Source organism: Suricata suricatta, chromosome 7, assembly GCF_006229205.1.
Source record: "Suricata suricatta isolate VVHF042 chromosome 7, meerkat_22Aug2017_6uvM2_HiC, whole genome shotgun sequence".
Lineage (NCBI taxonomy): Eukaryota > Metazoa > Chordata > Mammalia > Carnivora > Herpestidae > Suricata > Suricata suricatta.
The window spans coordinates 133,973,649-133,993,058 of record NC_043706.1 but is presented as its reverse complement, the minus strand read 5'-3'; the positions used below and the strand labels follow the sequence as shown (position 1 = coordinate 133,993,058).

The following is a 19,410-nucleotide window of genomic DNA, read 5'->3' as shown; positions in this document are numbered from 1 at the left end:
CTCTCATGGGTGGGCCAAGTGGGATTAGGAGGAAACCTAGTATTTATTCCATCAATCCCACAAATATCACCCACTTCATTCTTTATAGTCATACTTAAAGATCTTTTTTTCTCATTTCTTCTCCATCTTCTGAAAGACTGTTTAATTCATATTTACTTACCACCATTCTCTATCTTCTCTAAAGGAATTTTTTTTTAAGAGTGGGGAAAAGAAGTAAAGAAGAAAATAAAGTAGAGAAAGTTCAAGTGAAGTGTTTTGCCATATCCAACCCTCATCAATGAGGTTATTTCTCGAATTTACATAAAGACGCATTATCATATTGACTGCAATCATGTAGAAAATGAATGGGGTATAAAGTACATGAGGATAATTTCATAAAATGAGCTTTCTTTTCTTATGAAATCTTTGAGGAAGAAGATCATTAGACAGAGACTTGCCTTGTATCCTCCCAGGTCAGGAGGCATGTCAGCCTGATGATGTGCCTTTGGCAAGAAGTCCTTAATTAAACATTCCTCGAGAGCAGCGCCCACTAGGTGCTTCCTAAGACAAAAAGACAAAATCATCTACCAGGGAAGCCCTTACTCAGGATACCACATCCAGGCTCAGGAATGAAAGAAATAATTTGCTGACCGTGAAAGAGCAAAGCTGTCATGATGGGGTGCTGGATTGTGAATGAAAGTCTCTCCATCATATTAGGAGTAAGTATCATTTGTGTTATTCTAGTTAAAAATATATATATATATTAACTAGTCTTTTATTTTTAAGATAATTGTATAGGAATGCTAAATAGCTTGAAGTATTACGTGGGTTAAAGACTAAGCCTTGTTAGAAAACATTCAGTAGATATATTTAATTTACTCTTGCAGAATCATGTAAAGTTGTTTTTCGATTGAGTTCATTTTTAATTATTTTTAAAGTCAAGTAGTTTGTTTTTGCATAATGTATGAACTGTTTCTCTAAATCAAATGAAGCCTTTGAATTAGACTATGAAATTGGAATTTTTCTAGAGTACTTTCTGAGTTGTTTTTAAAGATTTCCTCCTTTTGCCATCATCGACTTAAAACATTAGAGCAATGTTGATTAGGAAGGCTTTGTAATTTTCATTAAATGCCTTAAATATACCCATATGTGTTTAAAATCTTTTTTTATAAAGTTAACAATTTATCATTGTAATCAACTGTTAAAACTAATCTATGAGAAAGAAGTATTGAGTAAGTCTGATTAATATTGAGAAGCTCTTCATTTCACCCTTTAAAAGAAGAACCCCAAGTGATTTTGAATGGAAGAAAAGATTGAAGATAGTATTGATTGGTCTCTTTTTATTCAACACTAGCTCTCATGGCTGGGAGTGAATTTATATCTATTTATCGACACATTCTGTTGGTATGAAGAGGAAGGGTCTTTCCTTTACACACGAGTTATTCTGGGTGTAAGTAGAGTTGATGACTACACATTGTCATTTCGGAAATCATTTCATCTTCCCCAGCTTCCTTACTCTCACTGCATCTCTCTTGTCTCTTTATATACGGACAGTCAACACTGGCCTGGGCACGAGCATCTGCAGTGTGCTTGAATTTTAACTGCATGCTAATTCTCTTACCCATCAGTCGAAACCTTCTTTCATTCATGAGAGGGACAAGTGTTGTAAGTACTAAAATATTTAAAACAATTTCAGTTGTTATGATTTACTAGTACAAGTGCCATGAAAGACAAAGATGTATTTTACTGTGAAATTCCTAATAATTCATGTGGGGCTTGAAGTTTGTTTCTTTGTAAGAGAGGACCCAATGGTGAAAACTAAAAATCAGAAATCTGTACATTTGATTTGACTTTTGCTCTTGCCATTCACTCCCTGCTTGACATTGGAGTCTTTGTTCAGCCTTTCTCTAATACATTTGATCCATCGGAAAAAGATGGCTAATAAAATTGACCTGACTCACTAAGATACAAGTATTATAAAAGTTTGAACTACTATTTCTAATTGAAAGGAAACATATGAGCAGTTGAGTCAAATGCCACTAAGGACACACCTCTCTCAGCTCTCAGCCCAGGAATGCACAATCACAGTACACAGAATTTTGTATGTAGATTTAATGGGACATAATGGGACATTTCCTAACTATATTAGCTTCACTGTTTTAGATACTGTGTTTCCTGTTAAACAGGGTAATGTGCTGTACAGAAAAATGAAAACTTCCATAACTCTTACTAGATAAAATGATTCATTATACAGTCATCATTATAATTTTATGAATATTTAGTAATAGATGAACAAAGGCCTTTCTTTGTGTAATAAAGAAAACTTTGTAGACTACTTAAATCACGTCCACGAGGTTGTTGGTTTCTGTCTTCATTTTCTAAACTACTTGTGGCATGGATATTAGCAGGTTTATTCTAGAATCTTGACTTATAGCCAGGGAACCATACTTATTTATTCACTTTATTGAGCTGAAATTTCAGCAGAGCCAATAATAACCATTTGGTTTGTCCATTGGGCTAATTAATGGACACTACCTTCTGGGCCCCATGGCTCTACCTTCAGAATTTAGGGGCAGAGCCTGAGTCCTGCTCTCTTGGCATTCAGGATGCTGTCATTGCTATGATTTTTCCTTAAAATGAGACTTTTACTTTATGTTACTCTAGTGCTGCAGAGGACCGTGGAGGAGGCAATTAGACAAAAACCTGAAATTCCACAAACTGGTCGCCTATGGGATAGCCATTAATGCAAGTAAGTGTTTCTTATTCATTGCCCGGTGGATTTTACCAAACCTAATGCTTAACTTGATAGTTTGGTTTTGATTTCCCCCTCCACCAAAGGCTCACCCTTAAATAAATCTCTGTCTTCCATTTGACCACATAAAACTTACATAAAAGGGTTTTTTGATTTCTAATTTACACTCATGCAGTTTTCCCTACCAAACCTTCAATTTGTCCAGAAGAAGTTTATGAAACTTCATTTGCATTTGTGAGTAATTATCCTTGTTGATAACACAACAATGAATACCTACTTGCAAAATGAATACTGTGCTATTTAATATAATCCACGTTGGAAAGAAAACTGACCTATACTCAAAATCTCATTCACAGTCATAGCAAAATGACTACCAAATGGCAGCATAGGCTGTAAAAGCAAAAATAAAAGCAAGATCAGGTGTTTAAGGTTCTGAATAGTATTGAGCTAGTGGATATAAAAGGACCTTGAAAAGATATGAGACTTTGTAGCATATAAAGTGTTATTGTTATTTCTTGAATAAGAAAAGAAGAGAATTCAAGAGAAATACAATAAAAATTAGCATCCAAGGCCAAGGTTAAACCCTGGTGAGGAAGAAGCCGAGCAATAACCAACTCATTTGTGGTTTTGTTGGACAACAAATAAAAGGCTATCTGCACGGTAAAGAGTTATGGTTCAGGATTGTTTCCCTCAAACTAATTTAACTATAAAATGTTTTCCTCATTTGTTTTCATCCTCTCATGCATAAAAAACAGGAGAGTAAAAAGAACACTCAAAACAAATGTGGATTTAATTAAGCAACACGACATGACAGACAGTGCCCGAGTGCCAATTAACACGACTTTGGGTGTACAGAGAATTTGTGGGGAGATTTCCCCGTCGATTGTCTTCTGTGCCAGATTAAACCAACACAGGAAACGTGTGAGAAAGGCCTTTGTAGTTTGTTAAGAAATAAGGGTAAAAAGACATCATGTCGTAAAGAGAAACCAGCCAAGGGATGGAGGGCAAAAAACAAGCGAATGCGTCTTTATGTTCCAAGGCCTACAACAATGCTGAGTCCACAGAGGGGCCAAAACCATTTGATGAATGAGTTGAAGGCATGAAGGAATAAAGACTCAGGGAAGCAGACTTCAGCTCAGATATGGAAGTCTTTTCCAGACCTTCCAAATCATCTAAAATTAGAATGAAGGTCCCTGAGAATAGAGTTCCCTGTCATGGGAGGTGTCAGAGTGGAGTCCAGAATGCTCCTTGCAAGGCTCTTCAGAGAAAGAAGTCAAGGAATTTCAAGGCTCCCTTGAAAATCTTAAGAATATTGCAGTTCCCCGAGTGGCTCAGTCTGTTAAGCATTCAAATCTTGATTTCAGCTCCAGTCATGATCTCACCGCTTCTGAGTTCAAGCCCCGCATCAGGCTCTGTGCTGACAGCATACAACCTGGTTAGGATTCTCTCTCTCCCTCTCCTTCTCCCCCTGCCCCTCCCCTGGTTGCCCCCCCCTCCTCCCCCCTCTCTTTCTCAAAATAAATGAAGAAACTTTAAAAAATAAAATATAATCTTAAGAATATTTAATCCCTGCATTAAAAGAGAGATAAAACACAGTAAAGTGTCTGGAAGAGTATTATAACTATGCAATAGGTTTAAGGCAGAACTGGACTCTAAGAGAAAGAGCGAAGGAACCAAAAAACCTACAGCATCAAAACATATCAGAAAAGGAAGCAAAAAATAAAGGAAAATATGTTATACAATAGTTTTCTCCTTGAACCTTTGGGTAGCCATATTTCTTTCTATGTAATCACAGATCAATAAAATAGATGCATCTGTGATGTATATTGAATATCTCTCATGTGCAAGATACACTAAGAGAAGCTAGAACCTGAAACTAGTGTAGTCAGTACTGTTTTCAGACTGGAGTATAATTTTAGCAGATGACTAGAATCAGATGACCAAATTATTTGATACCCCTGCTGCTGACTGGTCCTGTGATCTAAGGTTTTGTATGCCTTTTCATTGATGGAATTAAAAGAACGATAACACAATCTATCCATCTCTAGGAGATGTGCAGACTAGCACTCAGATTGGTCTACTTGAAAACCTACACACTACAAGGTCATTCACTTACAACTACAAGGTTGCACAGAGTCAACCCCAAGGTTAGGATGGCCCGTGTGCTCCATTCAGTGAGTCCTGCCCCCTCCTCCACCCTCATTTCTCTCCACACCCATTGCTTCTTCTCGTTGGCAATACCCAGCCACTGGGTCCCTGAGTGGGCTGTGCCTTTGTCGCTGTTAAATGCTCCTCCTTTCCTTCCTCAATGGAGAAGACATTGGCACATGCAGGACTCCCTGCCCAGCCCGCCTTCCCCCTGAGACACCTTTCCTGGGGACCTCAGTGACACCTCCCACCACCTAGTAAAGTCTCTCAGACGCAGATGGCCTCAGGGGCTGAGATGTGCCTTAAGCACCTTGGCTTTCCTGGCCCCTGGCCCGTAACAGGTCCTCAACAAAAGTGGTCAAACCTGAGGCTGAGCAGGAGTCAGCCAGCAGGGGGCCAGGGGAATTTGTGGGAAAGGTACAAGCTGCGACAGGGCAGAGGCGCAGGGACCCAGCAGCAGCTCGGGTGGAGGAAACACAGGGAACACATTCACGATGATGTCCCAGATAAATGCATACTCTGCCGCAACAAGAAGAACCGGGCGCTCTTTCTCCCTTTCTTCACAAATCCCTGGAGAGAGTGAAGCATCCCCTCGGGGCCCTCTTCTGCTTGAAACCCCACTGCCTTGCCGGGCTCCCAAGCACCCCACCCCAGGGCTCCCAGCAGAGTCCGACTGCTGCTGAGTGCCAAGCACTGGTCCCCCACCTCCATGGCAACCAGCAGCACGGGGCTGTTTCCATTCCCGGCAAAGGCAGGAGGGTGGGGAGAAGGCTCACTGCTTCTCCCAAACCCTGACATAGCAATTATTACATTTCACACTAACTAAGAAATGCGGCTGGCAACTGCGCTTTTACAAGAGAGAAAAAAAATGCTAAGCCCTGGATTCGGAGATATCCCTGTGCTTTTCACATTCTGTCCTTCTGGTGTATTCACTTGGGAACAGCTGAAAATGTCCCTGTGCTTATTTTATTAGCAGCGCCCATGATGCTGCTTTTCAAATAGCCGACTGGCTTAATAGAGGTGTGTAACCTTGGAAGAAGTTCATCCACATCGGAGTTTGCATGCCAGCCCCTAATTTCTCATCTGTTCCTCTCGAAGTTGAACTGCAGGCTTTAATTGGTCAAATCATTAAAGGATGTAATTAGAGGCTGGTGGAAGGAGGCTGGAGAGGAGGAGGGGAGAGGCAAACAATGGTGTCTATAATCAAGGGCCTCACCGAAAACGCAGTGACAAGAACTCTTCCTTTGGCTTCCTGCCTTCCCGCTCGCCTGACTATGTAAGAGCTGCTGGAGCATTCTCCAACCACTAATAAATCATTTTCAGGGACCTGTAACCCCAGTGGCAGAAAAGTCCCAGGATCGCAGCCTCTGCCTTCTTATTAATGTGGATCGTTTTGGACTCTGTGGTCCACGGTAGACCTTAAAGACCCTCCCAACTGAATAGTAGTGCTGTGAGCCTGAGCTTCCTTCAAAAGGAGGTGTCAATAGTGACCAGGCAGCGTCTGTCCGCTAGGCTCCAGGGGTGTGCGGTGACCCACAGGCAGCTTCTCATGAGTTGCTGAAATGAGTTTACGAACCCCAGTAAACATAAGAGGCTGAGAGGAGTGGGCTCTGAAGAAGAGCACTGAGAAAAAAGGATTTCGAGACCCCGAGATAGAGAGCAGACCCTGAGGTCCAAACGCTTCAGGACCACGCCCCTAAAGAATTGCTACGAATCCAGTTCTGCCAGAGGCATTGGGGGCTGCAAGGAGGCTGTCTCCCCAGTCCTGTTTAGAATGATATTTTTAATATATATTTTCAAGTTTATTTATTTATTTTTGAGAGAGTGAGAGAATGAGCGGAGGAGGGCTGGGGGTGGGGGGTGTTGGGAGACAGAGGATCCATAGTGGGCTCTGCCCTGACAGCACAGAGCCCAATGCAGGGCTCGAACTCACGAACTATGAGATTGTGACCTATGCTGGAAGTTGGAAGCTTAAGCAACTGAGCCACCCAGTTCCCCCCTGTCTAACATGATTTCAGGTGGTTTACAAATGAGTGGACGCACGGGGTGCCAGAATCTATGTATCTCTGCAGAAATGAGTCCACAAGCTTGAAAGTTTGGAAAAGGCACAGCCAGAATTTGTCCCTGGGTCCCTATTTCTGAAGGTCGCTTAATTAGGAGGTGACTAACTCCAAAATGACTGTTATCACTGACAGGCAGGCAGAAAGATCGCAAGAACTGACTGGCCTTCCAAGATTCTCCCTCAATTATGCTTCCTTTGATCTCCTGGAAAATGAAAAGAAGGAAAGAAAGAAGGAAAAGAAACTTTCTCAGGGCAACTGGCTCTAATTGTAGCCTTTATGATTTTTTTTGTTGTTGTTCATTCTTCAGTAAAAGCTCCTTATTTGAACTCAGTTCACACACCAAGTAATTGTGCATTTTGTGGTTGGCCCAAGACCGCTACTCTCTTTTAACCATAGAAGTACTTCGTGGAGAAAGCAGGATTGTGGAAAGATCCAGTTATAGCATCTTTTAGCCTGGCATTTGGGTGGATTCTGGAAACATGTATCTTGGGCTCTTCCCCAGGCTCAGCAGAAAGTCCTCAGAGGTGCAAGGGTGAGCACACCTGCATAACTGACCGTATTGAATTTGCCACATAATTTAAAAAGCCCCTTTAAGCCAGTGCTGGTTTTGAAAACTTATTAAAAACATGAGCTTCATGTTTGCATTACTTTTGCATTGGACTAAGAATCCTTTTGGGATGATAAATGGTCCCAATTAACTTCAATGGAGACTCAAGAACCAGACAGCTGAAAGGAAGCCTAGATATCTCCTAGTTTCAATCAATCCACCCATTTTACAGATAAGAAAGTAGGCTGAAAAGACTGAAGTAACTGAGAGGCAGCCTTCTCTGTGTCCTTCTGGCTGTAGCAAATCTAGTTCTAGTAGCCAATCTAGTAACATGATAGGATTTGGATAAGTAAGAGAGAGGAAAGTCAAACCGTATCACCATTTGATCACATACTGCAGTGTCAACATAGAGGACGTGGCTATTCACATTAAAATAACTGAGGTGTGTAAAGGGAAGACTAGAAAATACAATGTCTGAGGAAAAAAAAAAAACCAGCAAAATCCGTATCTCCTGGGTATCTACCAGGTCCCAGCCGCCATGGGGTTGGTAAATGGGATACCTTGAGTTCCAAGCCAAGATCACAATAAAATTAGGGTCAGACCTAAGAGGAAATAAAATGTTTGGACAAACCAAATGGCACAAGTAGTTTTCCCTCTGAGAATTCCTGGGATAAATAAAATAAGACAGTCTACTTTTTATCTTCCATCTTCTATGGGTAAAAAGAAAACAAAATGGAGGTAGTTAGAGTAAAGCAGCCTTTAAGACATGAATTTTAAAGTACATGAAAAAAAGCTAGAAAGCATAGTTTTCAACATAGTCCCTCAGGAGCTACCTCCTAAAAAGCATCTTGGGTTTTCTTATACTATTTCATTGGTTTCTTCAGCTCTGTTATGGGAGACCTGGCAATAAGTAAATAACTAGTTCAATATCTTTGCTCATTCAATAAGTGTACTTAAATTTAGTTTAACAGTGTCAAATTCTCACGTGGAAATCAATCTAATAGAAAATAGATTGTGATCAACAACTTTTTACCCAGGAGAAGGATGTTATAGAATGCAGAATATAAAAGACACAAAATCTATCCTGTTTCCCTTCTGATTGTCACATGTGGATTATGGAATTGTAACTGTTGTCACTTAAATTGGCTTGAAGCTCAGTATCTACTTCTGTAGAACAGGGACAGCTCCTCTCTGTCTGGTGTGCTTTAGTCCACGGAGGAGAACTGAGGACAGCCAGAGGCAGAGGGGTAAGCGTAAAGGGGCGGAGAGGAAAAGGAAAGTTTCTACCCACCTGCAAAGGTTGTGATTAGTTTTATGAGCTATTTGACTCTAGATTAAAGACACCAAGTGGGCCATTCAAAGAGCTTTAGCTAAGTCCACAGGAGAAATTACTTTTCAGTGAACGGTAAAGTATAATAATTATGAATCAGTGAAAAGAAGCAATGTAACTTAAAGGTCAAAAATTGAGCTCTGGGGGTACCTGGATGGCTCAGTTGGTTGAGCATCTGACTCTTGATTTCGGCTCAGATCATGATCCCAGGGTTGTGTGACTGAGCCCCGAGGCCACTCTGTGTGGAGCCTGTTTACGATACTCTCTCTCTCCCTGTGCCTGTCTCCACACTCGATGGCTCTATCAAAAAAAAAAAAAAAAAAAAAAGGAAAAATTTTAAGGGACCTGGATTCAGGAAAACAGGGTTTTATTCCACCCTTGCCATTACTGACTACAAGTGCCTACACTTTTTGAATACTGGTCTGTCAAATGTCAATAAAACTAATACCTGAGGATTAAATGAGATAATATGCCTAAAACATTTATAATGGCATTTGGAGTACAGTAAGTATTCAATATCTGTTAGCTGTGAGAAGTATTACCTATTGCTTTGTTGTTGTTGTTGTTTTTAACTTTAAGATAATTACCAGAAAACAGCAATTAGGGATACTGCCGAACATGTTTGTGTTCAATTTAGCAACTAGTTTCCATTTCAAATAGAGCATATTGGAAGAGAGGGCTACTAGACAAATTTTCTAGCTTTGCAGATGCTGAGACTAAACAAGGCAGCTCCTTCACAGACACCCCACATATAGTGACAAATGGAACACAAGGAAGAAACACAATGCCTTTTGGGTGCCACTCTCACAAAACCCATCAGGTGTGAGGCAACATCATGGACTCAGAAATACTATCATGTGCTTTGCCTTCCTAGGTGAGCTTCAACCAAAAGCATATTCGAATTGATTTCTAACCTGAAGACTGCAGGAAAGTGTTCCAAAAATGTGTATCAGCAGTGAAAACTCTACTCCGTCGGCATCTGCAGACAACCTCCTGACCCTTTCTCTCTTTCTATAAGCTCATCGTCACTTAGCAAATCCTTATCAAGTACATACTGGTAGTAAGCAATGTGCCCAGAGTTGATGTTTCAAGATGAATAAGTCTTGAGGCATCAGAGCTCATTGGGCAACATAGATGTAAATAAATATTCATAACAATTTCCTGGGAAATGTTATAATCAAAGTATCCTTGGAGCCTGTAGAATTGAAGAACACCTTCATAGAAAACAACTTTGGAGTTGGGTCTTAAAGCATGAATACAACTTTGCAGCGCAGGAAAGGGAATGGTTCTGATCCGAGGAACTCAGGGGGCAGAGAGAAAAGCTACATAGCAGATGGCATTTCTAAATAAATCTGCTCCTAGAACCACAGAGACCAACATGCTACTAATATTCTCAGAAGTTTCTGCTGTTCCTTTTCCCTTCACTTACCCACACCTCAACCCACAATGTACAGGCACGGAGGATTTCAGAATTTGCATACAACGTGTGGGGACTATAGAACAGTAGTAGCTACTGCTACTTTGCATGGTGGACGGGGGAGGAGGGGGGGGGCCAAGGTAGCAACTGGGAAGTTATCTACACCCTGGGTAATGAATTCTCATTTCACACTTGAATCTGATCCCAATAGCTAGGGTCAACGGGTCACCCAATAGGGCTTCCGTTTGTAGGAAGAGCATCAGGAGATCCTTGTCTGGATGTTGTGACTGATAGCTTCCCCACAGGTCTCCCATGACAGGGAAGAGTGGCACTGAGGACCGGCTCCTCGGGCTAAACGATGCTGTGTTCCTGATATTACTCTCTTCATTTAAAATGTAGAAATCACCAATTCTCAGAATTAGAAACCCGAGTTTTCCCCTGAAGAATATACAAAGAGGATTAGTTCTATAAATACTAGTTTATTTCGATCCTCTAGGAATAACACATGCAAATATATTGTGTATATGTGTCTGTGTAGGAGTGTATATACATGTATACTAAAATGTATAAAGGAAGAATAGAAAATATAATGTCTGAAGGAGAACAAAAACTCTTCCCTGGAATCTATCATAGATGTCATGTGCACACATGTCCACATATATGATACTCAGTAGTCTAGGGTAGTGCTCTGTGACTGCTTGAAAACTATATTGCATAAGATATAAAATATGGAATATATATATAACAGAATATGTTCCATATAAAATATGAATTACATAAACAATGGAACATATATATATAATTATGTTGTGATATCCTAATACCTATCCCACTTGCAAAATGAGCATAGGTTTATAATTAATTATGGTGAATTAAGATTTACTTTATCTCTTCCTATTATTAAAATGCATGTGGTGAATGATACCGTATCTTTAGAAGTGGCCAATCTACTCCCTTCAAGACAAGGTGAAAGATGCACAGATAAATCGCTCTTTGGAGATTACAAAAACCAGAACAGGGACACTTGAGCATAGAGGCATTGTGGTTTTGAGTAACCACCAAGGAAGAAATCCAGGTGGGGCGTGTCTGACGTCATCTCCTCGGCCCTAGCCATCCACACCTTGGCACACTTGTGCAACCTGGAGCGCTACCACTGGAGCCAGTCCACGGAAGCCGACGGACTTCTGGCTGCACTTGCCAAGCTTGGCAACTCCCCAAATGAGAGCTACCTCAACCCCATCCGGACCTTCCGCACAGTGAGTCCTTTCTTGCAGGCTCCCCGGTTTCTCATCTGAAACACCCTTCCTTTCTCAATCCCTTAATCAGGAACACTGTGATTCAAAGCTCTCATGAAAAGAGCTGGAGAGAAGTTTCTGCCAAATGTGAACATCAAGTTCACCTTTAAAAAAAAAAAGGCCATTGGGGGACGGGGGGGCACGTTGGTGACTCAGTTGGTTGAGTGACTGACTCTTGACTTTGGCTCTGGTCATGATCATGGGGTTGTGGGATTGAGCCCTGCATGGGGCTCCACGCTGAGGGTGGAGATTGCTTAAGATTCTCTCTCTTTCCCTCTGCTCCTCTGAATGTGCTTTTCCCTCTGCTCCCTCTGAATGTGCGCTCTCTCTTTCTCAAATTAAAAAAAAAAAAAAAGATAACCTTGGGACGCCTGGGTGGCTCAGTCTGTTAAGCATCTAACTTTAGCTTGGGTCATGACCTCCCAGTTCGTGAGTTCAAGCCCCACATCGGGCTCTGGGCTGACAGCTCAGAGCCTGGAGCCTCTTCTGTTTCTGTGTCCCCCTCTATCTCTGCCCCTCCCTGCTTGCACTCTATCTCTCTCTCTCTCAAAAATAAATAAAATTTTTTAAAAGGTATTTTTTCATAAATGTTGCTAAGAGGTTATAAGCAGGAAGAAAAACTGTTGTTGCTTAATTTATATCAAAACATAATACACTTAAGTAGGAAATGCAGCAACCTATTAAAGCCCTGATATTTTAAATTTTAAAGCAGCTGATAGTTAGGTATTTTTTGTTGTTGATGTTAGAATCATAAAGCACGTGAAGTGCGTTTAAAACCAGGGATTATAAATTGGATGTCTTCATTTTCAATTTGCAAATTATTTTTGGATCTCTTCTCCTGTGTCATATTTTGGCACACATGTGCCTCGCTGGTTTGCAAAATCAGATACTGGGCAAAGTAGCTAATTTCATAATCAGACCTGCATGGCTGGTAACATCATTAATGCTAATTGCCTGTGTGCGCAGAGTGGCAGCACATGCCAGAAACAAAAAGAAAACCAAAAAATGTAACGGCAGAAATCCACCTACAGAGATTAAGACGATCATCTCCCTTCATCCACCACCTACCCCCTTTCTTCCTGGGTGATCAAAATACTTGTCCTGCCCTATTGGAATATGTATCCAGCATGTTGACCAGGCTCATTCATTGGTATGGCCCAGGAAGAGCACTAATGTAATGCACTCCGGCACTCAGATGCTACCATCTGAGCCATCTCTTTAACAACCATTTTGCCCATGCAGCCATATTTGAAGAAGCAAAATTCAAAGTCTCTTTTTTGGGGAATTCTTCCACGGCACAGCCCTAATTATCCTGTGATGATTCCCAATAACAGGCTGTTGATTAAGTAGAGTTACATTTCCTTGGCTGACAACAATTAGAAGCACACGTTTCAAAGTTACAGGCTGAAACTAAAGGTGGCCGTAAGCCTGTGGGAAGACCTTTAGGGTCACTCATTGGAGCCAGTATTTATCTTGGCACTTACCAGGAATAACTCTTTCCCCACCCCCCGAGGGCTCTGAAAAGCCCATTGTTACAGACAACCAAGAATAAGCCTTAATATTTTGAAAAGACTATACACTGGATAGTATTTATTATAAATGCTTTTAAAGGAATTTAATAAGATAATTAAGTTACTCTAATATAGTCATCTCAAAAGTTTAGAAGCAATATACTATGTAAGTGCTACTTAAGTTCAAGTAATACCTTAAGTTAAATAATATCTACCTTGGGGCATTTGGGGAAAGATCAATAATACAAACTGGTCCGTTTGGAGAAAGTATCAATAATACAAAGTGTACATTATAGAGTATTTCTAAAGAGATGTAACAGGATTATTTGAGAGGATACATGGCAAATCAAACCAGTCTATAAAAATATGTTGCAAAAAAAGGGAAGTGGGGATTTGCTTTAATAAGCAAAGAAGAATGATTTGAATTCGCATGTCCTATGATCTAAATGGATTTCTAAAATGCCTGAGTACACTTGAAAAAAAAACCATATCTTTTCAATGTTTTAGACATAGCCCTTTCAATTTTATTTCAACTATTTGCTCTATGAAGGAAAAATAAACAAGGAGAAGTCCCTATCCAAATTACCTTGAGATCTCAAAGCAGCCCAAATTAATGAGATTTCACTGACAAAAGATACAGTGTGAGTTTATTGAGCTCATGGTCGGCTCAACGATGGTAACACAACGTATGAATACCAATGACTTGGCAAGAATATGGAAAACTCAAAGCAAATACAGAGTGCTTCGTGATTCATATTCTAAAAGGCTATGTAACCATCCTCTGCACTCACAGGTCAGAATTCTGGCCTTTTGGCAATGTCTCCCCAAGAAGAGCTGTATTTTTATTGATCACCTAGGATTTACAAAGCCTTCTTCCAAGCCTCCCTGAGGTGGCATGAAAGAAACACAAGTCCTGGTCCTTCCAATTAAAAAGCAAGAGCAAGGAACAACTACCAGGGGGACAGAATGGGCAGCTGCTTTATTAGGAATGCCCCTGAGGGATCTCTCAAAAAAAAAGTGTTTATTAATGTTAAAATGCAATTATGCACGACAAGCCACACTTTTACTTTAAAAATAAAAAACCTAAAACTTGGTTTTATTTTACAGGATTTTATCTTAAAATGCATCATTATATATTGTCCTAATTTCAATTCCTCGTAATAACTTTGACCTGAACGTTGATTTATACAGGTAGAAAAGATGTAAATGAGTAAATGGCATTTGATGAAACTTGAGCAAAGCAAATGTCTGCTACCAAATGGAACAAAGGAAAGAAGAGGGAGGCTCTCTTCTTGAGTCATAAAGGGACCCTTCTGGAGTCTCATATGCCTCTGATTAGAATGTTTTGAGTCACACCCTGCTTGGACTCTCAAGTATTGACCCCAAAATGGAAAAAGAGAACCAAGGTGTTAATGTCATGGTGCTTGTTTCTTTCAGAACACCATCACTGTGTTTCTAACGACCATTGCAGGTGTGACTGGCCTGATCATCTCTCTGGCTTTAATCTTGATCATGACCTCTTCCACTGAGTCCATCAGACAGGTCTCCTATGAGCTGTTCTGGTACACACACCATGTGTTCATCATCTTCTTTATCAGCCTGGCTATCCATGGGGCAGGGTAAGTCCGTACTGTGCTCAGAGTGTCAGATTTTTATCTCCGCGAACCTCAAAACCATCTTAGAAACCCTTCAGATGAGGAATCGGGAATGGCAGGAACTAAAGGAACATTCACTGGGGAAAGCACCTTTTTTTAGAAACTGGAAAGAAGCAACATAGAAGGTAAAGTATTCTATTTATTTTTCTTGCTAACAGTTGGGGGGAACGTGACATGTTTATAAAATGCAGAAATTGTAACGAATGCTGGAAAAATAGTAGACCTGTGTTTCATTCAAAACATATTTCTGTGATCCAAATTACATGCAGTTAGTCAAGATATATATGTTGGACTCCTGGATTTCACTTCTGCTTAACCCAAACCACCCACTAGGAAATCCTGTGTTGGAGGAGAGAACAGTGTGTGAGATGACAGTCAGACCCAGGCTCTGCCCCCAGTCATCAGGGTGGCCACGTGCAAGTCCTTTACACTCTCTGGACCTCAGGGCATCTGGGTGGCTCACTCAGTTAAGTGTCCAACTCCTGATTTCCGCTCAAGTCATGATCTCACAGTTCGTGAGCCTGTCAGTGCAGAGCCTGGTTGTGACTCTATATTCCCCTCTCTCTCTGCCCCTTTCCTGCTAGCTCACTCGCTCGCTCTCTCTCTCTCTCTCTCTCTCTCTCTCTCTCTCTCTCTCAGAGATAAAGAAACATTTTTTAAAAATTCTTTGGGCCTCAGTTTTGCCATCTGATTCTGGGATTCCTTCTTGACCAAACAGCCCATACAATGCCTTTCTGGCACTCAACACCTGTCTGAAAATACTAATCTCCTCATCAGGAAGCTAGAGTGGACCCTGAAACATAGCACCTTCAAATGCAATGTTTTCAGTTCCTTGAATAGTCTTAAAACGGCTCAGGACAAACCCACCAATGAATGTCTATTCACTGTTTTTTTCCAAATTAATTATCTCATAAATTGATGCCCTTTTTTTCCATTTCACAATTTTCAAAACACATCCGTGTGCATGATCTGTTTGATCCCAACAACAGTCCTGTCCAACAAAGACAGTGATGTTACCCTCACTTCATAAGGAGGAAACAGGTCCAGAGGGTTAAGTGATTCCCTCAAGGTCCCAGGACAAATAAATGCCAGGATTCGACGTAGGGTGCCAGGCTTCAGACAACCAAACCTTTCGTGGTCACAAGCCCCTCAGAAGAGCCCTTCACTTCCTCAAGTTCAACATCCTTCCACACCTGCAGGAACGTGGGAGGGGACGTGGCAGGCACCTGCATGGCCTTCCACCAGCTCCTCTTCTGCTGCTTCCCACACCAGCAGACACCCCTCCCACACCCCTTCTCCCACCATCGCAGCTGCCGTGCGCTGACGGTCTGGTACTGGAGGCGGGCTCTGCTTCTGCCCTGACCCGGAAGTGCACGGCCGCAGAGACTGCCGGGCCTAGCCAGTCACACACGACATGGTCACCGTGGGTCCCCCTCAGAGCCCTACTGCAGCTCTGCGTGATTCGCCCCCACAAATCCTCTTCCCCACACTACATGCTCCTTCCAGCTCACCCCTCCACTTCCTGACCGGGGTCACTTCTGCGATGGCCGCGGCCTAAGCCTGACCAAGAGCTCTCCCCGCCACCCACCGGCTCCTCTGACACAGACATCGTGGAAGGAAGCATTCCCTCCAAGGACTTTACCTAGAAAACCTGTCCATCACTCTGCTCAGCCTTAGAATCCTAGTCGGTCAATATTCACATTGATGTGCTGTCTGGCTAATGGCTTTCTTAGCTGCCTCTCCTGCACATGTGATCCTTCACCCTGACTTTCTGTGTTTTGGGGGAGCGGAATGGGTGTTCCCAAAGGGCTCCCCACAAAGACTCTCAGTCCTCTCTTTCTTGTGGATTCTTCTCCTGAGGCTGGGCAGTTACCCTTGAAACACATTTGAGAGGCATTTCATAACCTAGAATCCCTTGCTCCCAAAATTACACACACGCCCCCTGATCCTGCCTCCTGGCCTTCACACCAGAGGATTTCAATAGGTGGTGTTCCATCGGAGATATTTTTTAATATCCAAATAACATTTCATAAGATGAAATATTTTAGTCATTTTAACTTAGTTGAAAGGCTTATTTTGGGATAAGGGTCTCATTTAATCCTCTCAGCTTGAAGTATTCTACAGCTACTGTTTACAGCGAAAAGTAATTTGCAAATTCTATACAAAATGCCAAGTAAAGGAGGATTATTGGAATGTGTTAAAGCCCACTAATCTTTCTATTATGGGATAGCATAGATGAAGACATAAATGTTTTTTTTTTAATTTTTAAAAAGATACTGCATCTGTGAAATGTTCTGAGGTTTCTTTAGAGAATCTAGGGAATGTTCCCTAGAGCTGGAGAATGATGGTGTTAAAATTTACAGAATCTTTTGCTCGGGTTTTTATTTATTATTCGCCCTTCTTGTGTCTGGCGATCATCTGCTCATGGGAGATTCACAGAGAGTTGGGCTCTTCTAACTCAAAGGGATGTTATCACGTTTGGGTGACTTTCACGAAACAGACTGGGCAAGGCCAAAACGTCAGTTCCCTAGGCTGACGTCTGAGATCCCCAAGACCACTGCCACTCCCTCCTCCTGTACCCCACAGGGCAAAAGGGGGACGTGTTACTTCACATGTTACAGCCCAAGACGGGAGCCTGTATGATGCTAGAGTTTCTCAGTACCCTGTTCCTCAAAAATAAGTCAATGTATTTTTAAAAAATTGTTTTACATTTATTTGTTTTTGAGAGAAAGAGAGAGACAGCACAAGCAGGGAAGGGGCAGAGGGAGAAGGAGACACAGAATCCAAAGCAGGCTCCAGGCTCTGAGCTGTCAGCACAGAGCTCCACGCGGGGCTCCATCTCATAAACCATGAGATCATCACCTGAGCCGAAGTCAGACACTTAACCGATGGAGCCACCCAGGCGCCCCAATAAGTCAATGTATTTTATCCATAAACACCTGGGAAGTGAGCAACTCCCAGATTACATAACCTCAATTCTTACGCTTTGCAGCCCGGTGTACCAATGGATACACCGAAGCAGCTTGCCAAAGGTCAGTCGGCACTACATTCATGGCAAGTAGGGCAGAGCAGGATTCCAGGACTCTCGATCCAGTGCTCCATTCACGAAGGCAGGCTGCCTTTTCGTTCTCAAATTCTTTAATGTTTTCCTGAAGACATATTTCACACTGACCTATTTTGACTCTGTTGAACACTACGCTTGCTAGTGGTCACTGGGGAAAAGAATATCATTATCCAGGGCACTTCTGACTTTACTTGAAAACTTCTAGGTGCTTAGAAACAAACCAAAAAGGGTAGAAGTGAAATAAATCTGCAAAAGACCCAAATAGTACAAAGTTAGCCAATTAGCCCGAATCAGCAATCAGGACGAGATGTAACCTAATTAAATTCAACAGTCTACAAAAGGGTGTGTTCAAACAATTTCCCTTCATTATGAATTCTCTAATATAGACACTTTCAATTTAACACAGGATACCGCAGAGGGGCGCTTCTTTTCTGAGATCGTCAAAGTTACATGAAGCTTCTTAAATTCCTATTTTTAAAGATGCTGAGAGAAATGAATGACAGCCCAAGTTTCAAGGCAGTTGAAGTGTTATTTCGGAGCCCGCTGTAGAGGATATGTATCTGTGGCATCACAAGGCTACACGAAATCAATGTTAAATTTTTAGGTTTTGTTTTGTTTTGTTTTAATGGCAAGCCGGATCGTTCGAGGCCAAACTCCAGAGAGTCAACGGCTCCACAATGTCACCTTCTGCAGAGACCTCTACGCTCAGTGGCAGACCACCGCCCAGTGCCCCACGCCTCAATTTTCTGGCAAGGAGCCTTCGGTAAGAATGCGCCCAAGAGCTTTTAAAAATAGCTGTCTCCACAGTTAAAATAGCAAGAGCGTTATGTGCTTGAGCAAAGAGCAGCCCATGTCACCACTAGACAAAGCCAGCTCTTTATTAAGTGTGCTAATGGAGAAATCTAGTTATGGATCATTTTAAAAGGGCTTGCCTGCCAAAAGCGCTCTGTCCATTTTGAAATGTGCTCCTGCGCTCACATGGAAATGCGGATGTCTGGTGTGGAGGGATGCACAGCACCCCAAAGGCTAAAGGCCTTGTCTCTGGCTTACCACCCTCTGCTCAGCAAGCTCAGCTCCCCAGCCCGCTGCAGAACTGCCTTTTCCATCCTGGGAATTACTCGTTACACTTCTCAAATGAACAGGAAGCAACAACCGAGTGAGAAGCATGCCCTCTTTATTTAACTTGCCTTCTTGCTTCCCACAGGTTTGGGGTTCAAGAAAATTAAACGCATTTACTTCCTATTCTGATTAAGCTCCCATAGAAATAATGATGTGAGGCAAAAAGAGACCTAATTCATTAGCATCGATGATAATGTCCACAAGAGCTCAAAAGGAAGATTTCCTGAGCATGCTGTAAGCATTACCGTTTGGGGCAGAAGTAAATAGAAAAAATGATCCTATTTGGTCTCCTTGGGTTTCTTAGAACAATGCAAACCGTGGGGCACCTGGGTGATGCATGAAAGCAAAGAAATGGAGCCAGCAGATTAAAACCAGAAGGAAACAGTGCCCCAAAATATGTGTCACTAAAAACAGGATAATAGTATTAGATGGTGGGGATTGAGGAAATTAAGCCGTCAACTTATGAAGACTCTAATGACTGACTCTTTCTAAAATCTTCAAATATATTAAATTAAGCACTGGATTTTAAA

General features: G+C 41.7%; 1 protein-coding gene across 1 annotated transcript in view; it reads left to right on the top strand.

Annotated features, from left to right (window-relative positions):
* The first annotated feature begins 650 nt into the window (after positions 1–650).
* NOX3 (NADPH oxidase 3) overlaps positions 651–19,410 on the top strand; it is a 59,516-nt gene continuing 40,756 nt past the window's right edge. The window contains exons 1-7 of the mRNA XM_029944758.1: positions 651–698; positions 1,334–1,429; positions 1,534–1,644; positions 2,644–2,728; positions 11,347–11,492; positions 14,480–14,661; positions 18,395–18,524. Coding sequence (XP_029800618.1) covers positions 651–698; positions 1,334–1,429; positions 1,534–1,644; positions 2,644–2,728; positions 11,347–11,492; positions 14,480–14,661; positions 18,395–18,524 — 798 coding nt within the window. The remainder of the gene's footprint in view (positions 699–1,333; positions 1,430–1,533; positions 1,645–2,643; positions 2,729–11,346; positions 11,493–14,479; positions 14,662–18,394; positions 18,525–19,410) is intronic.